The sequence below is a fragment of the Bufo gargarizans genome, chromosome 5 (assembly GCF_014858855.1).
Source record: "Bufo gargarizans isolate SCDJY-AF-19 chromosome 5, ASM1485885v1, whole genome shotgun sequence".
Classification (NCBI taxonomy): domain Eukaryota; kingdom Metazoa; phylum Chordata; class Amphibia; order Anura; family Bufonidae; genus Bufo; species Bufo gargarizans.
This window is the reverse complement of record NC_058084.1, coordinates 345,541,842-345,565,345: the sequence shown is the minus strand read 5'-3', so window position 1 is coordinate 345,565,345 and position 23,504 is coordinate 345,541,842. Positions and strand designations below refer to the sequence as shown.

General features: G+C 43.0%; 1 protein-coding gene across 5 annotated transcripts in view; it reads right to left on the bottom strand.

Moving 5' to 3' along the window:
• Positions 1–7,113: 7,113 nt before the first annotated feature.
• CPVL (carboxypeptidase vitellogenic like) overlaps positions 7,114–23,504 on the bottom strand; it is a 112,816-nt gene continuing 96,425 nt past the window's right edge. For all 5 annotated transcript variants that reach the window (XM_044294678.1, XM_044294679.1, XM_044294680.1 and 2 more), the window contains one exon: positions 7,114–7,321. In XM_044294678.1, coding sequence (XP_044150613.1) covers positions 7,205–7,321 — 117 coding nt within the window. In that variant the 3' untranslated portion in view covers positions 7,114–7,204. The remainder of the gene's footprint in view (positions 7,322–23,504) is intronic.

Here is a 23,504-nt window from a genome sequence, read left to right as displayed (position 1 = left end):
TAACTTTGCATTTGGAGTTCTGCGTGACTCTGCTTTTTTTGAATTGTTTATGCCACTGCTGATCATTGTTTACTGTACTGATATACCGGAAAACCTTAAATATAATAATAAAAAGAGAGTAAACACAAATCCACTCTCACACCCTTCAGTCGGAACAAATCACTAGAATATATAAATTAGAAAATAAATTATCAATAAGGATAAGATATTATGTGTTTCTCCGATACCTTACCCCCACGTATGGTCTTTTTCCCCCACCTAAGATATTTGTATTTTAGTATTTATTATTCTTAATATTTTTTATACATCTATCATTTTTATATACCGGTATATAAATTATTTTTATATACAGTACAGACCAAAAGTTTGGACACGCCTACTCATTCAAAGAGTTTTCTTTATTTGCATGACTATGAAAATTGTAGATTCACACTGAAGGCATCAAAACTATGAATTAACACATGTGGAATTATATACATAAAAAAGTGTGAAACAACTGAAAACATGTCATATTCTAGGTTCTTCAAAGTAGCCACCTTTTACTTTGATTACTGCTGTGCACACTCTTGATGAGCTTCAAGAGGTAGTCATCTGAAATGGTCTTCCAACAGTCTTGAAGGAGTTCCCAGAGATGCTTAGCACTTGTTGGCCCTTTTGCCTTCACTCTGCGGTCCAGCTCACCCCAACCATCTTGATTGGGTTCAGGTCCGGTGACTGTGGAGGCCAGGTCATCTGGCGCAGCACCAAATCACTCTCCTTCATGGTCAAATAGCCCTTACACAGACTGGAGGTGTGTTTGGGGTCATTGTCCTGTTGAAAAATAAATGATGGTCCAACTAAACGCAAACCGGATGGAATAGCATGCCGCTGCAAGATGCTGTGGTAGCCATGCTGGTTCAGTATGCCTTCAATTTTGAATATATCCCCAACAGTGTCACCAGCAAAGCACCCCCACACCATCACACCGCCTCCTCCATGCTTCACGGTGGAAACCAGGCATGTAGAGTCCATCCGTTCACCTTTTCTGCGTCACACAAAGACACGGTGGTTGGAACCAAAGATCTCAAATTTGGACTCATCAGACCAAAGCACAGATTTCCACTGGTCTAATGTCCATTCCTTGTGTTCTTTAGCCCAAACAAGTCTCTTCTGCTTGTTGCCTGTCCTTAGCAGTGGTTTCCTAGCAGATATTCTACCATGAAGGCCTGATTCACACAGTCTCCTCTTAACAGTTGTTCTAGAGATGTGTCTGCTGCTAGAACTCTGTGTGGCATTGACCTGGTCTCTAATCTGAGCTACTGTTAACCTGCGATTTCCGAGACTGGTGACTCGGATGAACTTATCCTCCGCAGCAGAGGTGACTCTTGTTCTTCCTTTCCTGGTGCGGTCCGCATGTGAGCCAGTTTCTTTGTAGCGCTTGATTGTTTTTGTGACTGCACTTGGGGACACTTTCAAAGTTTTCCCAATTTTTCGGACTGACGGACCTTCATTTCTTAAAGTAATGATGGCCACTCGTTTTTCTTTACTTAGCTGCTTTTTTCTTGCCATAATACAAATTCTAACAGTCTATTCAGTAGGACTATCAGCTGTGTATCCACCTGACTTCTCCACAAGGCAACTGATGGTCCCAACCCCATTTATAAGGCAAGAAATCCCACTTATTAAACCTGACAGGGCACACCTGTGAAGTGAAAACCATTTCAGGTGACTACCTCTTGAAGCTCATCAAGAGAATGCCAAGAGTGTGCAAAGCAGTAATCAAAGCAAAAGGTGGCTACTTTGAAGAACCTAGAATACGACATATTTTCTGTTGTTTCACACTTTTTTGTTATGTATATAATTCCACATGTGTTAATTCATAGTTTTGATGCCTTCAGTGTGAATCTACAATTTTCATAGTCATGAAAATAAAGAAAACTCTTTGAATGAGAAGGTGTGTCCAAACTTTTGGTCTGTACTGTATATCATATATATATATATATATATATATATATATATATATATATATATATATTCATATATAAATTAGATATTTATATATAATCATGTGAATGTTCTATATTTCTTTATATATGTATATTTTAATTTAAACTTATGTTTAAGGTATTTATAGAATGACACATTGGTTTTAATATTCTATTGATCTTTTGTGCTGAAAACATTGAAAAAAATACCACAACTTACAGACCAGTATCTAATAAATATGAATACCTTTATTCTTTATTTATTTTTTATCTTTTTGAGTCATCATTTCTAGCCACCAACTTCCTACCAGAGACGTATATGTATATTTATGATGCATTCTCATATAGCCAAATTAAGAAATTACCCCTAGATCATTGATATTTTTTTTTTACTCCAATAGAAAGATTTATGGTACTCCATCTGTTCATATAATACAACTGGGTGGAGCACATATGCGTTCCACCTACTATTTCCGCTTCTGCCCATTGGGCCCGCCGGCCTATTTCTCTATTTGTTTGGCCCCCGAATTATATTTATTTTATATCCGGAATCCCCACCCCCAGTAATGTACTTTTACAATATTTCACAATATTTGGGGATGCTCATAAGAGTTATTATACAATCCCCCTACTCTAATGTACTTGCGTGCCAAGGTGGAATGCAAGTACCTAATTTCCACCCATACACTCAATATTTGGCGGTAGAATATGAGTATTTAAAGGGACCTGGTAGCACCGTACTTCTATGTCTGTTTGTACTTTGTTTTTATTACTACTTTATTGCTCCTGATGAAGGGGGATCTCTGTGTTCAACCCCAGAAACGCGTTGGGGAGAATCTTTAAATAAAGGAATTGATCTGAAGCCACCACGGATTGTGCCTACATCAATATCTACCATTCTACAGGCGATTCTGGCTAGGGGGGTATTGTATTATATGTTTTCTCTGACAGCATATTACTTGAAACCTACCCTTTATATAAGGAGGTCGATATAATATATATTTATATAAAATTACTATAAACTACATTACTTGTCGACGTCAAGACCTGCCTATTTTCCATACCCACTGAATACTTCATCACCTCAATAGGCTTTTCACCCTATTTTTTATCAAATATAACTAATCCTTTGTTGAAAAAAGGTTTGGCGCTCTTTTCTTGGGGATAAAAAAAAAATATGCGAAAACATGTGGGTACAGTATATGAACCCATCATGTAACGCCGCCGTTTACTTCTATCTTTCTTCTGCTATATAAGACACCAGTATTAATAAATGGCACATGGTAGATGCCCAAAATTAATAAAGCTCTCCAGACCGCCAAAATGAATACAGATCCCCAAACCCCAAATGAATACAGACTTCAAAATGAATACATAGACCCCAAAATTAATACAGACCTCCAGACAAACCCCAAAGTAGACTAGACTCCAAAAATGAATACAAACCCCAAGACCAGACCTCAAAATTAATACAGATTCCTAGACAAACCCCAAACCAAATGTAGACCCCAACCCCAAAGTAATACAAACCTCCAGACAGACTCCAAAATTAATACAGACTCCTAGACCCCAATTTATAAATTCCCAGACCAGACTCTAAAATTCATAGACCTCCAGACTGACCCCAAAATTAATACAGACTTCCAGCCAGACAAATTAACAGATTACAAAATTAATAAAGAACTACCGATGGAATCCCAAAATGAATACAGACCACAGATCAGCCCACAAATTCATGCAGATCAGGTGATGTTTTTTTTCAGATGCATTCTGTTGTATCCAAAAATGTTTAATTTTGCTAAGAATGCTTAATTTAGATTTGCAACAGACATTTCTACATGGAAAATATAGGACGTAGAGCATTTACTTCCATTTTGTTCTTTGGGAAAAGAAGAACATAAGCCGCTCTCAAAAGCGGATCAGTTTTGCACTAATGCGTTTTGGTGTCCGTCTGACGAAACTGAGCCAAACGGATCCGTTCTGACACACAATGTAAGTCAATGGGAACGGATCCGTTTTCTACGACACAATCTGGCACAATAGAAAACGGATCCGTCCTCTATTGACTTTTATTAGTGTTCAAGACAAACGGATCAGACGGTTGTATTATCTGAACGGATCCATGACGGATCAGCACCAAACGCGAAAAATTTGAAAGTAGCCTAAGCTGCAATATGAGTCCTAGCCCACATTGTTTCTTCAACACAAATGTTCTCTTTGGAATCAATTGGAAAAAAAAATAAAAAAAATATTTAAAAAAATTATTAAAAATAACATTAGTATTATAAAACTAGTCACAGACATCTGAAGGGACATCTCTTCTCAGTGTTAGAGGATGATGTCTTTGTGGGACTATGAAGGGGGCTGGCCAACATGGCTCGCTCACACGCTGTTTTTCCACCGAATTTCGAATTTATGTCTGAAGGAAGAATGCAACCTTAGTATGTAGAGTTCAGGAGGACAAGTAAACAGACAGCATCAGGGAAAAGGGAGCTCTGCAGTCACTAATAGTAAAAGCTCCATGAACAGAGACTGAAGAAGAAGACGTGTTCAGCAGAATAATATACTGAACTACATATTGCCTTTATAAACATAAGAGAAATGATATACTGTAGAACATAGAACTAAAACAACTGAGAAACATTGTGGGAAACCCTAAAATACAAAGCTGGTCTGCTTTCAATTTGTACTGCACATCTATACACCCACGGTTTACATGTACCATGGTCTGAACCAGGGGCGGACTGAGAACTTAAGTGACCCTGGAAAGAACCTAAAAGAGCCCCAATGTTTTATGTGGGTCCAAAATGACAGATGGTGGGGCAACACAAGTAGATGGGACCAATACAAGTTGACAGGATCAGTAATACCATAGTGCAGCACTGAATACCTCCCCAGCAGCTCTCACTGTGTGGCGGCCATTAATAGCCGCCACGTTCTGTCTTCCTCCTCTGATATATTGTGTATCCTGTGCATAGTTAGCAATGATTTCTTGTACTCCTGCTTTTACGGATTGCACTTGTAGGTTTGCAAATTCTCTATGCAATTCAGCTGTTCTTTTGAGTCCATGCGTTTTGGGCAGGGTGCTGAATCTCCTTAATGAGACCAGTCCTGTATGGAGACTTACTGGAAATGCTCAATGGGAAACAAATATGCAAAAGGGGTATCTCCCAAGGAAGAGAAACATCTCGCCAACACCACCTATTGGAAATGGCTCCCTACGAGTCAAGATTCGACTTCCCAACAAGCCTTGGGATTTGACAAGAAAATATAGCCAGGCCAGATATCCATCCATTGGAGTCCAAGAAAATACTTGCAGGTATCAGGTTTAACTTACAATACAGCTGCATGGGTGAGAATAAACCCCCTTGTACAGCTCTGAAGAACACACCAGCAGGCTCACGCACAAGTGGTCAAAGTACCCAAAGCCCGGTTCAGAAAGTGGTTATTTTGTATAAAAGTGCATACACCATAGGTTAAATTATTTTTACCTCTGGACAACCTCTTCTAAGATTTAGGCCTCATGCACACGACCGTTGTGTGCATCCGTGTCCGCTGTTCCATTTTCTGTGATTTTCTGCAGACCCATTGACTTTCAATGGGTCAGTTAAAAACTCGAAAAAATGCACCGTTGGTCATCCGCGTCCGTGATTCGTGTTTCCTGTCCGTCAAAAAAATAGGACCTGTCCTATTTTTTTTTACGGACAACGGTTCGCGGACCCATTCAAGTCAATGGGTCCGTGAAAAAACACGGAGGCACACAAGATTGTCATCCGCGTCCGTGATCCGTGTCTGTTCTTTCCTATAATTTTCAAGGCAAACTTGACTTCGATTTTTTTTTTACTTTTCTGGTCTAGTGATCCTCCAAAAATCAAGGAAGACACATGGAAGAAAAAACGGACACGGATCACGGAACAACGGAACCCCGTTTTGCGGACCGTGAAAAAATACTGTTGTGTGCATGAGGTCTTACTGTACATATCTTGTATTCTCCTATAATTAGGGATGAGCTAATAGACTTCGGATAAATCATCCGAAGTCGATTTGTATAAAACTTTGTTCCAATATTGTACGGAGCAGGAGCTCTGTACAGTATTAGAATGTATCGTCTCCGATGAGCTGAAGGTATTTCTTCACTTGGAACCGAACCCGTGTTCGGGAAATGGTTTTTTACAGTATAAATTAAATTTATGAAGTTATTACGTGAAGTCTCGAGAAACTTCACAAAGCAATAACTTCGGCTCATCGGAGCCAATACATTTTAATACTGTGCAAAGCTCCTGTTCCGTACAGTATTGGAACAAAGTTTTATGCAAATGCTTCATCTGAAGTCGATTCGCTCATCCCTACTGTGGGGGTTTAGCTCTATTTCCAGGGTCTCAGTCACAGAATTCTCGCTGACAACCGTGTTGATTGTCCAAACAGTGCATTTATTTTTCACACTAGCACCAACAAACACGGTACAAAATGAAAATCTGCCTGTCTGGGCTCTACCTAAACATATAAACATAAATCCCTGACTCACCTAAAGGACCGTTCACACACGGTCATAACACGTGGCTTTCCCAGCCCAATGTCCATCAGCCTCCTGGCTGTACAGAGCACCGTTCACACACGGTCTGAAGTCCAGTGCCTTTATGGCGGAGTGTGGTCCAGTAGTCCTCCCGACTCCGGCCTTGTGAGCACTTGCGCCCAAGCTTCCCCCAACAATCCGGCTAGCACCTAGCCCCGTGGCCCCTCAGACAGCCCAGCTGAGACAACTCTTCCAGAGCCTCCAACAGGACTGTGTTTCCCAAAGACTCTGTCTCCTTCCCAAGACTGGGAGCCACACCCAAGTCCAGCAACAGGATTAAATACCATCCCTGGACATGGGCATATTCCAAAATCCCGGACTGGAGCATGGGGAACAGGCACCCACCCAACACATTGCCTGTTCCCAGTAAAAGTCCGCCCCGGACTAGCTGGAGCCAGCTAAGCCAAGTAGCTTGGTGTCCATCTATATCTAGGGCCTTTACTCCACCAAGGCCGGGCCCCTTGGTGACACGCTCCTGGTGCAAACACCCCTTTTTCATGCTTCCCCGGGAATTTACTGCACCCATCACTATTCACATTGCCACACTACCTACAATAAAACAAAAAAGACACTTTGTTCTTACAAAAGGATTTTATTAATATTGACCAAGAGCAAATCCTTTTCTTTTTGCCATTAACATAAGTTGACCTACGGTATTGTTATCGCATCAGAAAACGTTCTCACAATTCAAGGCCTTACAGTTACTTATAAACCTGTCAATCAACACAAATGATCTTTCAGGCTGGTCATATGGTAGGATGTGTCCACCTCCTCTGACTATTACCTAGAAGAGGAAAGAAAAAAAAATAAGATGAAATAACTCAGCAGTATTATAAATGGCCAATAAGGATTAACCTACACCGGTGTAACATGTAACCATTAGGCCCCACAGAAAAACTGGGCCTCAGCAACATGCGCAGAACAGCTTGATTTGTCTCCCCAATGCACAGCGGCAGGCACACAATGTCACAGAACAGGGATAATGTACATGGTGATGTAATAGTGGAATAATGTGCACAGTAAAGTCACAGTATAGAGATAGTCACATGCAAGTATAATGCACATATTATGCCACAGTACAGGTATAATGTAGCAATGTCCCAGCACAAGAAAAAATGCAAAAGGTAATGCCACACAGAAGGGACAATGCAAACAGCAGAAGTAAAACTTATGATGGGGTAGCTTTACATTTTCCATGGCACCTTATAGTAGGGAGAGATCTATACAGGATGTAGTAGACAGGTGGCTTGTACAGCAAATTAAAATGGATCCAGCGAGTAATAAAAATTCATGCTTTATTCCAAATGCATTAAAATACACACAGCCTTATGCCATCTGACACGTTTCAATCGATACCTCGATCTTAATCATAGACAACATGAGATCGCACTATCGATCGAAACGCGTCAGAGGGCATAAGGCTGTACGTCTTTTAATGCATTTGGAATAAAGCATGAATTTTCCCTACTTGCTGGATCCATTTTTGATTGTTGTAGAAGATTCCACATGGGTTTGAACATACCCTGGATCCATAATGAGTCTTGGATTACACTTCAATTGGTGCTGGAGCTCCACTTTATACATTCAAAGTAGACAGGTGGCACACTGTGACTTGTCATCCAAAGGCCCATATAACATACACCTCCATCTACCATTTACTTACAGTATATGCACTACTGGTGACAAATATTAACACCCCTATTTTAGGATTATATTACACTGTAAGGGCTCTGCTGAACTCATCCATCTACATTAAATTTTTTGGTAGAAGGTGTAAACAATTTGTATGGCCTTTACTTGTGAATTTAATATCGATCCTGGCTACACCTAAGCAGCTGGGAACGTTCTTGATATTGGACGAAAACGCTACTACATGGGGGGGGCCTCACTAAAAGTACCATTATTTTTACCTTCTAAAACTGGCCATACAAATTCAGTAGCTGTCGGGTGATCGACTGTTCAGATAACGGTAGGTTCACACCTCTGTTTAACTGTCCCACCCCATTGACTAATAGGATTCAGAAGGTTCCCTGCATAAGTGCTGGTTTTCGGACAGTCAAAAACCGGTGCATGCAGCGTTTATATGTCCGGACGAAACCCAGACAGCGGCCAAATACCATTATAGTCAATGTGGTTCAGCAGATCTGGTGGACTCTGGCAGGTTTTTCTCTGCCGGATCAATTAAAAGGAGGTGTGAACCTACCCTTACAGCTTCAGTATCTCTCCAGAGTCCCCATACACGGCAGCTTATCTCGCCGTTTTGTAATGTCACGTGGTGGACAACATGGGCTCGGTTCACACGACGGTGGACACTTGGAGCAACTCTTACGGTCAGGAATAGTACAGGTCTTTCACATGTACTGTCCCCTGCCTGTAAGTTGATAAATCCCTCATAGATGTAATAAACATAGCTAACCAGGCCCTCTTTTACACAAAAAGTTGCACATAGTTGCACAACACTGCCATGCCATTTTTGTTCTGCTAGAGTTCTGCCACAAAAGGTATGATAAATTACTCCTCTATAATTATCACTGATCCATTATGCTCCACGGGTCGCTCTACATTCCTAATTTACAACCAGACAACTTGAGAGGATTACTTTACAAAACCTGTGCAAACATAGCTATTTGTCACAACTTCACGCAGGGCAGCAGTTTGTCATTTGGCACAATGAACTATACTGGGTATGGTTTTCCATGGTTCATTATAGTTATAAAAAAAATTAACCCTTCTCTCATCCTTTCTCATAGGATGCATACTGAAGGTCCACTTGATTGATCCATATGGCAGTAAGCTGACATTTTTGGATGAACCATCTCTTTACAAACTTTTCAGAAGAGAAGACCTTTGAACTACAGAAAATAGTCTCACCTGCTTTTTTGGAAGTTTTTTTTTTAACACCTAAACTCAGAAGTTTTCAGAAGTGTCGGCACTGATGGTAATCAGCCACTTGTGGTTACACAATGCTATCTGCACAGTCAACTCGTAAAAAACAAAGGTTGGCATGGCTGGAGGAAGCAGATGTGGGACCAGTGGCCTTTTTATTAACCCAGGAGAACTGTACAGGAGGAGCAAACAACATCTGCTGGCAAAATGGCCTGATAGCACACTAACATCCAGTGTTCAGCAAACAAAGGTGAAGCGGACTGTGGAGCCAGGGCCAATTAATCTGTGACCCATATTTCCTGTCTGACCTGAGGACAAGGAGGTTAGTGAAGAACAATGAATAGTCACTACACGAACCACACACTTATGTGAAAATCACTTAATGTATATTTGATAGATACAGACAGAGAAACACAGTTTGGGAGCCATGGTTTTTAGACCAGGTTTAGTGTATTTAAAGGTTCACACAGTGCTTTTTGAGCACACCTCTATTTTTTAGGCTTTCTGGCTAGGCTTTTTTTATATATGGAATTTTTTTTAAATTATGTCTGGAGGGTTTATTTAATTTTCAGTGATCATTTTGCACTCTCTCCAGAACTCAGTCCAGAACCCCAGCAGATGAAGGGCTGGCAGTTTAGGCAGAAACCTGGACATGAATTGCTTCCTCGAATATCAGGAAAGGCTGTATAACCTGAAGGATAGAGAATGTTCTTCTGGGGTGGACTTAAACAAGTCTTTTGTGCTTTGGTGAAGGGCTTTTTATGTTTTAGGGGGTTCCTGATGTGACTAAGCTATGTAGATGCATAGGCCCACATTTAATATTGTTACTGTACGTGCACACTGTCAGAAACTGTACCAAAATTTTCATCTAGTGCTTGAAAAATTAACTGCACCTAGTTTGACAAGGGGCATAGCTTACCAGAAAAGGTGTGTGGCTTCTTCAAAAAGGGGGCATGGGCTGATATGTAACATTTAGCGCCACCACTGTGCCGCAATTCTATCATACAATTCTCAAAGTAAGCTATAGTTGAATTAGATAAACACGTCTATCCCTGCACCACATTTATGATCCAGCCTGAGCCTCTGTGATAAATCTAGTGCAGGTCTACATGTCTTGTCTAAGCTTACACCATCTATTAGGATTAGTAAATCTGCCCCACTGTGCTTATGAAAAGTTCTGTAAAAATGTCCACATCAAAACGCACGTTATACATACACCTGACAAATTTAGGGCTACTGAATGCAACATACATATAGACAATCAGGCAAAAAGCTCCACAGTTAGTGGGCACATTTACAATAAAAAGGCAAAATGTGAATTTGCTCCAGGATGATTTCTAAGAAAATCCTAAGTAAAATGACATACACATTTCTAGGGACAGGAGGAAGTAAAATTACTCCCACCATAGGAAAAAGTATATCAATCTTGTACTCTTCAAGTTATTTATTTAAAAGGAATGATTTAACGTATATAGCGCTGACATATTCCACAGCGCTTTACAGAAATCATCATCATTTGCTGTCTCCAGTGGAGCTCACAATCCAAGTTCCCTATCAGTATGTCTTTGGAGTGTGGGAGGAAGTTGTCCTGTGCTGCAGGGCACCAGTGCTAACACCTGAACCATCTTTGGGTGGACTACTTTCAGATAGATTCCAGTATCATTAATGACAAACATGCAATTGACCACTCAGAATCTGTGGTTAACTGACATCCGCATCTGTGGGGTTAAAAGTCTGTGATCAGTGTCATCGCCGATCATTTTAGCTTTAAAAATGCCCTTGGCTGCAACACATGTTAGATGAATGTTGAGTAAACCTGGCAATTTTGGTGGGACTAGTCAACCATTTTAGGTCTCTCCTCAGCAGCATAAGTCCGGGAAGATAAGGACTGAACAGCACATGCATGTGTATGGGGGGGGGGGGGGGGGGGGGGAAGAGACCGCTGTCGGCTACCTAATATGTGGGCAGTATTAGGCTTTCTTACATTAGACTACTGTACAATACGTAGTATACAGACTACACTTTCAACAATGCTAATCACCGGGCCAAGTACTGTGCAGCCACCAGCGGTGTCAGGCAGCAGTTTATACCCCTCTCCACACTGAAAACAGATGCATATGGGTGGGTTTCCTATGGGTACTCAGGTTTCCTCCCACACTCCAAAGACATACTGATGGGGAACTTAGATTGTGAGCCCCATTAGTGACAGTGTGATGGTAATGTCTGTAAAAGCGCTGCAGAGCACTATATAAGGTAGTAAAATTGGCTCTGCTGCAGCCAGTGACTGGCTTCAGCGATGACATGTCCACAAGAGACACTTCACCTTCACAGCTGAAGCCAGTGGTTGGCTGTAGCAGAGCAGGTGACCATGCTCGGGAGGAATTATATATGCTACGGGCTGGAAGTTGGACATGTGGGAGCCATGGACAAGACTGGAGAAACGAGGAGCAGGCAAGTATGAATTTTTCAGTAGCAGCTGCAGGCATCAGTTAAAAGTTAGGTATTCCCGGACAAGCCCTTTAATGCATTTTGCTCCATAATAAATACAGAGATCTAATCTCCATTACACCTACATTTACAAGACCATCAAGACAACATTTCCTGGCTGTAAAAATCCTTCAAATCAAATGGATTCTCAATTATCACAAGAATTTCTTCTACTCTTAAGATCAAAAGTTTAGCAATAATTCAAACAAACACATTGTACTTCAGACGCACATGTTCAAGGAGCCGCCACTAATTTCTGAACAGTTTTGCTACAGAAAACAAATTCCCAGTTGGAGTCCAATTTACTAAAAGTATTTCCATGTGTTGTTCATTACAACAGAAAATACCTGGTTTATCTCCGTGGTTCCTTTGGTTAATATTACCCCAAGTTCTGATAGTCTGCATGTTTTAAGTTGTCGCTGCAAATATTTACTCAAATTGTTTGTACCATATATGGTCAATGTAATTGTACAAGATCCAGGATAGAACCCAAAATCCCCATAATCCACAGGAATCCAGACTTTTAAACATTCCCCTGGACCACACCACAGTACTCATTGTTAATTAAAACGAAAATTAGAATGGTTAGGCATTCTTAAAGGAAGTCTGTCAGCTACTTAAAGGGGTTCTCTGGAAATTAAGAAAATGAAAATATGTAAATATTACTTCATTATAAAATATATTCCTGAATACCTTTCATTAGTTATAATGGCTTGTTTTGTCTAGGGAGCAATGATTAGGAGAAACAAAATGTCCGCTGTCCTATTAGTCCACACAGAACCTGTCCTAATCACACAGGAGGACAAGTTACTTCACACTGAGGTAAAGAGCTGCCTCATCCTCCTCTCCTACTTGTCATGGATTATGATCCTGAATACAGATGAGATCTTCAACTGAATCTCTGTAGGAATGGAGTTCATGAGGAGACATGAAGTACAGAGAGGATGGACAGGACAGACTGTGATAATAGAGACTGCATACAAGTGCTGCTGCTCATTAGCCACATCTGCTCATAAACTCCATTCCTACAAAGAATCAGCTGATGACTATATTAAACTGTATTGAGGATGATAATTCCTGACAAGCAGAGCAGAGAGGAGGATGAGGCAGCTCTTTACCTCAGTGTAAAGTAACTTGTCCTCCTGTGTGATTAGGACAGGTTTTGTGTGTACTAATAGGACAGCGGCCATTTTGTTTTTCCTAATGATCGCTCCCTAGACAAAAAACGAGCCATTATAACTAATGTAAGGTATTTGGGAATTTATTTATAATAAAGTAATATTTAAGTATTTTCATTTTGTTAATTCCCAGAGAACCCCCTTTAAAAGGGGTTATCCAAACTATATAACATGCCCCCCCCCCCCCCCCCCCCAATGCCCGGGCCCCTCACACAGATTGTACTTATCCCGCTCTCCGGCACCTGCATTGCTCCTGACCTCCGCATGGCCCCAGCTGCATCTCCCCATTGCGTGGATCAAAACATGCAGCAATGGGGGGAGCAGCCAATAGCAGGCCGCAACGGGGACGAGTTTCCCTAGTGTCACCCACACAGAGATGCAGCGCCAGCCGTGCGGGGATTAGCAGCTACGCGTGTGCCGGGGTAAAAATAATCTATATGGATAACCCCTTTAACTCATAAAACTGTCGCACTGTAGGACACATATACAGTTCACATGCCAGCGTTACTTAACGATAACTCTTCCCATGTCTTGCTGTAAGCCATCCCAGTATCCTCCTGATGTCACTGTCCTCATCTCTTAAAATCTCGTTCCTGCGCCCATCAGTCGGGCATGTGCCCTACAATACCTACCATGGCCAACTGCTCTTGCTCCGCTTCTTCTGGTTCTCCTCTTTCACGACAGCAAGCAGAGCATGTGCAATCCGTTCATTGATGCCACTGCCCACAGTAGCTATTGCAGGGGGAATGGGGGAAAAAGGTACCATTTGTGAACTGTATGTGACCTACAGTGTGACTTGAGCAGGTTTAGATGAGTTAAGGAGCTGACACACTCCCCTTTAAATATATTTTTTATTTTATTTAAATTTTTTCCCAATTTCCTCCATTATTCTTTACATGTGAATATTCTGCTCTGAAAAAAATTGTTCTGGCAGGAGCCTCCACTGCAGGTTACAAATACAGCTGCATGCAGCAGCAATTTGTCCAGAAAAACGGCAGACACTCATCAGGCTCCATTATAGTGAATAGGATTCCGAAGTTCTGATATTGTTTTCAGTTTTTTTTATTGTAAGCCTATGTTGTGACATTTGGCCATTCATGTAATAGAAACATACAGAATGAGGTCAGAAGAGTCAAGGTCCATCAAGTCCGCCTTTATCTTGATATTCTTTTCTTAGTATACATGAGTTTATCTGGTGGTTGATTTCACTTACTGTTGATTTCACAACCACATCTGTTAATAGTTTGTTCCAACCATCTATTAGTCTTTCAGTAAAATAATATTCTCTGACATTGCTTCTGATCCTTCCCCCAATTAATTCAGATTGTGCATAAACATTTGTCTGAGGCCTCATGCCTGCATAAGCATGTGCATTTGGTATTAGGAACCATCTTGTGTCCAGCTGGGTTGGGCTTCTAAGGCTACTTTCACACTAGCGTTCAGAGCGGAGCCGTTCTGAACGGATCCGCTCATATAATGCAGACGGTGGCTCCGTTCAGAACGGATCCGTCTGCATTATATTGTATAAAATTTTCTAAGTGTGAAAGTAGCCTGAGCGGATCCGTCCAGACTTTTACATTGAAAGTCAATGGTGGACGGATCCGTTTGAAGATTGAGCCATAGTGTGGCATCTTCAAACGGATTCGTCCCCATTGACTTACATTGTAAGTCTGGACGGATCCGCACGCCTCCGCACGGCCAGGCGGACACCTGAACGCTGCAAGCAGCGTTCAGGTGTCTGCCTGCTGAGCGGAGGCTGAACGCCGCCAGACTGATGCATTCTGAGCGGATCCGCGTCCATTCAGACTGCATCAGGGCTGGACGGAAGCGTTCGGGTCCGCTTGTGAGCCCCTTCAAACGGAGCTCACAAGCGGACAGCCGAACGCTAGTGTGAAAGTAGCCTTAGGCAGAACTCCATCTGAAATACAGCATCAGCGTTCGGAGAGTGCTGCAATAGTTTTTACAAGCAGATTCATATGAAAAAATTAAAGGCGCAAACTGCTATAAAAATACCACCCGATTGGGAATCCATGCGATAAAGATCCCAAATATAGTTCTATGCATGCCCTAAGAATGCCTTCACACATGGCAGATTTTGTTGCAGAAGTTTCTGAGACTGAAAATCAGTTCCATTCATCTGATCTCGGCAGCACGTACATGATTTCTGCAAGCCTCATCCAAATGAATGAGACCGATTTTCAGTCGCAAAAATTCCTGCCACAAAATCTGCAGAGTTAAGGTTTTTACAAGGATTTAGTAACCCCTTCAGGACCCTAAGATTTTCCATTTTGGCGTTTTCGTTTTTCACTCCCCGCCTTCCCATAGTCCCAACTTTTTATTTTTCCATTCACATAGCCTTAAGAGGGCTTATTTTTGTGGGACAAGTTGTACTTTCTAATGGCACCATTTATGGTTGCATACAATGTAGTAGGAAGTGGAAAAGAAATTCCAAACTGGGTAGAATTGGGAAAAAAAAACCACAATTCTCATTCTACAGGTCAGTACGGTTACAACGATACCACCCATGTATAATTTTTCTTGCGTTTTAATACAGAATATTTTTTTTAAACCTTTGAGGAAAAATATTTATGTGTACGGAGCTGTGTGACAGCTCTTTTTTGCGGGACAATCTGTTCTTTTCAGCGATACCAATTTGAAGTGTGTGCGACTTTTTGATTATTTTTTATAAAAAAAAATTATTGGGTAGTTGAAGGGACAAAAAATGGCAAATTGGCAGTTTTTAATTTTTTTACCCCGTTACGCCATTATTATGGTTATATTCTAATTGCATGGGCATTTGATGTTTATATTTTTTTTTGTTAAGTATTTTTATTTTAAAAGGAAAGGGGGTTGATTTGAACTTATTTTTTTTTATATTTGTAAAAACTTTTTTCCCCCTTTTTTTAAGTCACCTTGGATGACTAATTGTCAATCATTAGATTGCCAATTGTGTTCATTGAAGGCTACATAGCCAACATTGAACACATTATTTGGAATAGAACAATACAATGCTGCCACCTAGTGGCCTGTATTGGTATATTCCTGAAATAGTCACCGAAGCCTGTTTGAGGCTTTGGTCTATTTCAGCGATGCAACAGGTTCCCCCATCTCAGCCGGGAAACGCTGTTACCGGAGCGGAAGCGCAAGACTTCCGCTTCCAGGCTGATCAGATGCCGTAGGAACATTTGACCATGGCATCTAAAGGGTAAAATATATGCAGTCTTATGGCTTATCGCATACATGTGCCGCGGGTCTCTGCTATTTAAAAAAGCTGAAAACCTGCAGCTATGGCCCCCGCTGTACGTGCGAGCGGGCGCCGTGTTTAGGGGACGGACTTATGACGTACATATACGTCATAGGTCCTAAAGAGGGTAATAATGCTATTTTTACAACTCCCCCTAACAGACCAGATCTGTCTTAAAGGGAAGCTTACGTACCTGCTTTCCGACGCTAACTCCCTGCTCCTTTCTCCTCCTGGCCTGCCTCTGTATTTCCCCATCACGCAGATAAAAACATCTGGTGATGGGGGGGGGGGGGAAGCCAATAGCAGGCAGCGACGAGAACGAGCCTCCCTAGCATTGCGGGTGACACTACGGAGGCTCGTTCCACTCCCGGCCTGCTATTGAAAGCGCCCAATCAGGTGTTAGCCTAGTGTTGGGGTTTGCCAAAAAACATTCATTCCTGCACAACACCTTTATGGACCCATGAGCTAGAAAAGCTGAAGTAATTATGCTTAAAACCCAGCTTCCCTGACTTCAACCACAAACAAAGTTGCGGCCTGGGTGGAACTAACCTTAAAGGGGTTGTCAGGGACCACATGTTTTTTTTTAAAAAAAAAACATGTTTACTCACAATGTACATCTAAGTAAAGGCCTCCATACATTTTCAGCTATTTTGCCACTTCTATGTGGCTCCAATGGTCCCCCACTCATTGTTTATATATCTGTTTATCTTTACCTGACTTCCGGCTGCACTGCCCTTTGGGTCCTGGGGCAGCACAGCATCAGGTGGTTACAGCCGTCTCTCTGCTCCGCTGTAACTCCGCCCCTCATCAATATTCACCTCAATTCATTCTGAAGCTCACTGGACTGGAGGGGCGGGGCGTCGGCCAGCCGCTGTAACTCCGCCCCCTCATCAATATTCACCTCAATTCATTCTGAAGCTCACTGGACTGGAGGGGCGGGGCTGAGCGGGTTGACGGCCAGCCGCTGTAACTCCGCCCCTCATCAATATTTACCTCGATTCATTTGCTGCCAGTGACGTCACCGGGCTCCCTGAGCAGCGGAAGGGGAAGCTTTGCTTGCCTGCAAGGGACCCGGTACGTCACTGAGGAGAAGAAACCAGTAACTTCCGGCCATGAATTTCAAAGATGAAAACGGGGCTGCAGAAATCTGTGCCAAAGGTACTACCTGCTTGTATGTAATGTGTATGCCACACTTGTACTATTAGAGTATTGCACATGGTGGATACGCAACAGATTTGCTGCTGCAAATCTGTAGCATTTGTGACACAGTGAGAGGTTTGGTCTGGGAAAACAGGTATTTTCCTCCCAGCATGTGCTGCTGGGCTGATTTCCAGCCAGGTGAGGTCAAATACCGGATTTTAAGTGCCGTTTTGGCAGCACCTGGCTGTTCTTAAATAAGCAGCTGGGCTCAGAAGCCATGTCTGTATGCTGGGATCTGAGACCTGTGCTGGGCTGGACAGAGGAGACCTGTGTGTCAGGGGAACAGGCCGCCTAAAGCCTGTATTTGGACTTTGAAGCAGAACTGCCACCAAGGTGACTTTTGTAATATTAACTTTCCATTGGGTGTGAAGTAACACCTACAATTCAAAAGTGATGTTTTCTTTTTGGCATCATGTGTGAATAAACACTGAAGTTTGAATTACAAACTTGTATTTTGCCTCTGTACTGCACCCGCTTATCCTAACTACCAGAGCAAATCCCCACAATTGGTGGAGGATGCGGGCAAGAGCAGTGAGGCTGCCGTGACCGCCAATATTTTTGGGTTCTGCCTTTTTCCCGGTTGTGTCGTACATTTAACCAGCTGTATTACAACCAGTGCCCCACGACAAAATGGAGGCTGTTGTGAAGGCACTCATGGAGGCTAATCTGCAGTATTTTTATGTTTTGGAACTCATGAAAGGGTACTGACAGGTGCCCTTAAAGGAGGCTGCCAAAGAGAAAACTGCCTTCATCATATCTGAAGGGCTGGATCAGTACAATGTGCTATCCTATGGTCTGCATAGTGCCCACGCCACTTTTCAGCGGCTTATGGACATTGTGCGGCATCCACATCATTGGTACGCTTTGGCTTACCTGGACGATATTGTCATCCACAGTACAGACTAGGAAAATCACCTACCCAAAGTGCAGGCTGTAGTGGACTCCCTTCGGAAGCGGGACTAACCGCTAACCCAAAAAAATGTGCAATAGGGTTAGAGAAGACTAAGTACTTTGGGTGTGTCATTGGGCGCAGAGTCATCAAACCCGCAAGTGAACAAAATAGAGGCAATACTAAATTGGCCCGACCTGTCACCACTAGGCAAGTAAAGTCATTCCTGGGAATGGTGGGCTATTACATGAGGTTTGTTCCCCACTTTGCTATGGTGGCCGCGCCATTGACAGGGCTCTTAAAAGGCACACAAGTCAGTGATGGTTTACTGGGATGATCGGGCGAAAGAGGCCATCTCCGCTTTGAAGTCAGCCCTGTGCGATTCCCCGGTTTTGGTGACGCCCGACTTCAAAAGGGAGTTTATAGTACAGATCGATGCCTCCGAAGTAGGCCTCGGTGCTGTACTGTTTCAGGATGTCAAAGGGGAGGAGCATCCCATTTAGTATAGTGGAGGGAGAGTGCCTGGCTATCAAGGGGGCACTTGAGTCTCTCCACTATTATTTTTTGGGGAGAAAATTCCACCTGGTGACTGACCACACCCCTCTCAAGTGGATGAGCCAGACAAAAGGACAGAAATGCCCGGGTCACCCGATGGTTTCTCTTCCTACAAAACTTTAAGTTTTTGGTGGAACACAGGGCAGGCCGAATACAGGGAAACGCGGATGTTCTGTCCCGGGTACACTGTCTGGCGTGTGAGGCCTCAGGATTGAATAAAGGGGGGTAAGTGACACAGCGAGAGGTTTGGTCTGGGAAAACAGGTATTTTCCTCCCAGCATGTGCTGCTGGGCTGATTTTCTAGCCAGGTGAAGTCAAATACCGGACTTTAAGTGCCAGTCCAGGTTTTGTCAGCACCTGGCTGTTCTTAAAAAGGCAGCTGGGCTCAGCCATGTGGGATCTGAGGCCTGTGCTGGGCTGGAGAGCAGAGACCAGTGTGTCAGGGAAACAGGCCACCTAAAGCCTGTATTTGGACTTTGAGGCAGAACGGCCACCAAGGTGACTTTTGTTATATTAAAGGGGTTATCCGATTTATGGAGGAAAAAAAACGAAAAAAAACTAAGAAAACACCTTATAAAACTCATCAGGACATACATATACATTGATTTCTTAACCCATAATTACACCTTTGCATTGTGTTGTTATTATTGCTTTGTTTACATGCTGCAGCAAAGCTGTGGGGGTGTGTAACAACAATGACTGAGCTCTCTCACATGAATATTTGTGGGCGTGAATAATCTGCCCTTCCCCTCACCCTGCTCTGCACATCCTAACTTTGACAAAAAAAACACAAAACAAACAAACACATGATTATCTCCTAACTCACACAGACAGAAGATCTTCCTGACCCATTGCTATATGACAGCTATATGTATCTAAGCTACATAACAGCTATATGTATCTAAGCTATATGACAGACAATTATTTACTTTGTGATGTTCCTGGGGGTGGTTTCGTTTCTGATGGCCGGTGGAGTATGGAAATGGTAACTTGCTGAGGCTGTCGGCACTGGTAAAGATCGCCAGATGCAGAGGCAGGGGAACGGGCAGACCATTGAATCTTTCTGCATGGCTGCTGGCACTGGTAAGAAGCCGAGGCAGCCAAAGGAGAGAGAGAGGGGGGGCGAGCACACAAGGCTCTGACGTTTTGTGTACAGAGCCCGGCCACTCCCTAAGGCAGAGAGAAGCCTGTACACGAGACGTCACCACCGGAGCGTGGTGGATGACGTCAAGGGTCACGTGACCCACATCGGCCGTGGTGAAACACGGCAGAATAAATAGTGAGTAAATTACAAATGTGTTTTTAATACTGTTATAAGCCACCTTAACATATATTGATATAACTCGGACAACCCCTTTAACTTGCCATTGGGTGTGAAGTAACACGTTTTGTTTTTGGCATCATGTGTAAATAAACACTGAAGTTTGAATTACGAATTTGTATTTTGCCTCTGTACTGCGCCCACTTATTCTAACCACCAGAGCGAATCCCCACAATTGGTGGAGGATGCGGGCAAGAGTAGTGAGGCTGGAGTGAATGCTGATTTTTTGGGTTCTGCATAAAAAATCCACAGCGTAAACTGCCCTGCAGTGCGGATTTGAATTCTGCATCACATTCATTTATGGCTCAGATCTCCACTGCCGATTTCAGCTGTCACGACCCTTGGTCATGGTCGTGACTCCTTGGGAGCCGCATGCAGTTGCCCGCGGTTTGGTGTTGTGTCAACCGCAGCTGGGGGCACTTAGTGGTTTGCCTCAGGTGCGGTTGCCGCGGACAACAGGCATGTGTGCGGTTGCCCTTGGCAACGTGTGTTTGTGTGCACTTCCTTTGTCTGTTTGTTGTGCACAAGGTCATGTTTGTATGCACTTAGACACCTCCCTTCACTTGCGGTTGTCCGCGGCAACGTCTGGTGTTGTGTGCATGTGGTGGCAGTGTCTCGGCCTGCTGGCTGTTCTTCAGGACACGGTTGCCACGCATGCCGTTGCCAGCGGTAACAGGTGAGTGTGTTTGTGTGCTTTTCCCTTTGTGTGGCTTCACTACCCTGCCTGGTGTAGGAAGGGTTAACTCCCTTCTTTCTGTGTGAACCCTGGGTGTGTCTGACTGTGGGTGTGGCTACTTGGCCCTATATAGCCTTAGTGTTAGGCAGTAGTCAGAGAGGGTGCTTCAGCCATGCTTGCTGGAGACATCCTCCTGGTTATTTTACCATCTGCCAGTGGGGGCCACCCTTCTGGTCATAAAACTATGTTACACGGTGTTATGTAGGTGTGTGTGGGGTTTCCTTATTATTGCAACTTATGGTCCTGGGTTCCTGTGTGATGTCTGGTGTGTGCTGTGTTCGTTTGTGTTCTGAACAGCAGCACTTGCACATGGGTTCCAGGTTTTGTTGTCTGTGGCAGGTGAGTGTTGTGTTGGTTGCATTTGCCTGTCACTGCCATAAGTTGTTTCTGTTTCCCCTTGTAGCTTGGCCAAGTTAGACTCCTGTTTCTCCATGTCCAGGAGGAACGGGCTGTCTACCCAGCTCCTAGCTCAGGGAACGACGGAGGGTCAGTAGGGATCCGAGGTTCCTGAGTATCTGCAGCAAAAACAATTTTTGAACAAAATATATATGCTCCAGATTTGAACTTGCCCTAATACTGTCTTATGTACGTAGACGGCCACAAGCAAATATATCACTGTTGGGGGGTTTTATCTCCAAAGCAACAGAATAAATTTTATTTATTGCTGTAAAAAATAAATACGGTAATTATGTCCAGATACAATTTATTTCAGTCGCAGTGAAAATTTGCCACTACTGCAACACAGATCTGTTTGCATAGGCAAGCTAAAAGAGTCCACAGGTTCTGCAGAGAAATAAAAGATCTGGATGCATATACATTTAATCTGATTTCTATTGGAACCATTAGACAATGTTAGAGCTTTCTGTGCTTTACATTTGTTACAACAAGGGCCCATTTAAAATGGACAGGTTATCAGGAACTTAAGATGATACGAACGCAACTTCTCAATATGCGACTAAGGCTCCATTCACACGTCCGCAACATGTTTTGCGGATCCACAGAGCCGCGAAACACGGAAAGCACATTGCCGGCACTAATAGAATATGCCTGTTCTTGTCCGCAATTGCAGACAAGAATAGGACATGTTCTATTTTTTGGCGGAACGGAAGTGCGGACCTGGAAGGATACAAAAACGAAGCCACTGTATGGCATCAGTCTAAGGAATCTGTTTAACGTATACTTTTTTGTAGAAGTTAAGCGAATGGGAAAAACGTGATGTGAACCCAGTCTTAAAAGGTTTTTTTTCAGGAGTACAATCAGTGGCGTAACTAGAAATGACTGGGCCCCACAGCACATTTTTTAACCCCCTCATCCTCCCAGCAACTTCTTCACAACCCCATCCTCTCATGCAACCTTCACCCCTGCAGCCACTCCGTCCGCTTCCTACACGTATATACTATATGTCATGTCACATAGTGTTATTGTAGAATACTATTGAAGGGGCTCTGACAATAAAATCTTTTAGTCTTCCTCCTGGGTGGGCTGCTTCTTCTGAGTTCGAGCCCCTTAGCAGCCGGTTCTCCTGCTTCCACTACAGCTTCACCCCTGAGTATAATCTTGATGACCCTTCCTCAGGGTAGATCATCAATATCAGATCTGTGGGTGTACGACACCTGGCATCCCATCAATCAGCTGAAAGGACCACAGCGCTCTGCCATCTCTCAGTAAACTGAGCACAGTGCTGTACATTGTATAAAGGGGCTGTGACTGGTATTGCAGTCCAGGTCTATTCATCTGAATGGGACTGAGCATCACATAGGCCATGTGTCTGACGAACGTGACGTCACATGGCCTAGGAAGAGGCTGCAGCGCCCAAAGGAGTACCATAGCTTCTTCCAAAAGATGATCTGTGGGGTGTCAGGAGTCATAGCCCCACTGATCTGATATTGATGACCTAGCATGAGGATAGACCATCAATATTGTATTCTAGGAAAACCCCAGACCAATAGATTAGAGACTGGTGGAGGTCCTACTGCTGGGATTCCCACCGATCCAACAGTTATCCATTATGCTGCAGATAGGGAATAACTTGCTATAACCAGAATACCCCTTTAATACTTACTGCCTATCCAAATCAACGTTTGATAAATAAATGAATATTTAACAATGCATGTGCAAAGCTATAAAAGATGTAGTAACCAGTCAGTATAAGAGAGGTGAACAGAACACGAAGAGAAAACCCACATGATCAGGGGAGAAACTTCCTTCCTCTCAGACGGTATAGGTTTTCATACAACAATAGAATAAATAATCTGCCATTATTAAGACTGCCGTTGTCCAAACTTTCTTGGCTCTTTTAATTTCCCCTGCACCTCTTGCAGTTTATATTACGCCTACCCCGACTAAGGAAATACAATCCTGAAATGCATATAAACACTGCAAACAGAGCACAAAAGTGAATGAATGCTACAGCTGGGCTACACTCCATTGGAACAAATTGAGATATTTTCCACTACTCCACGGCTTCGTCT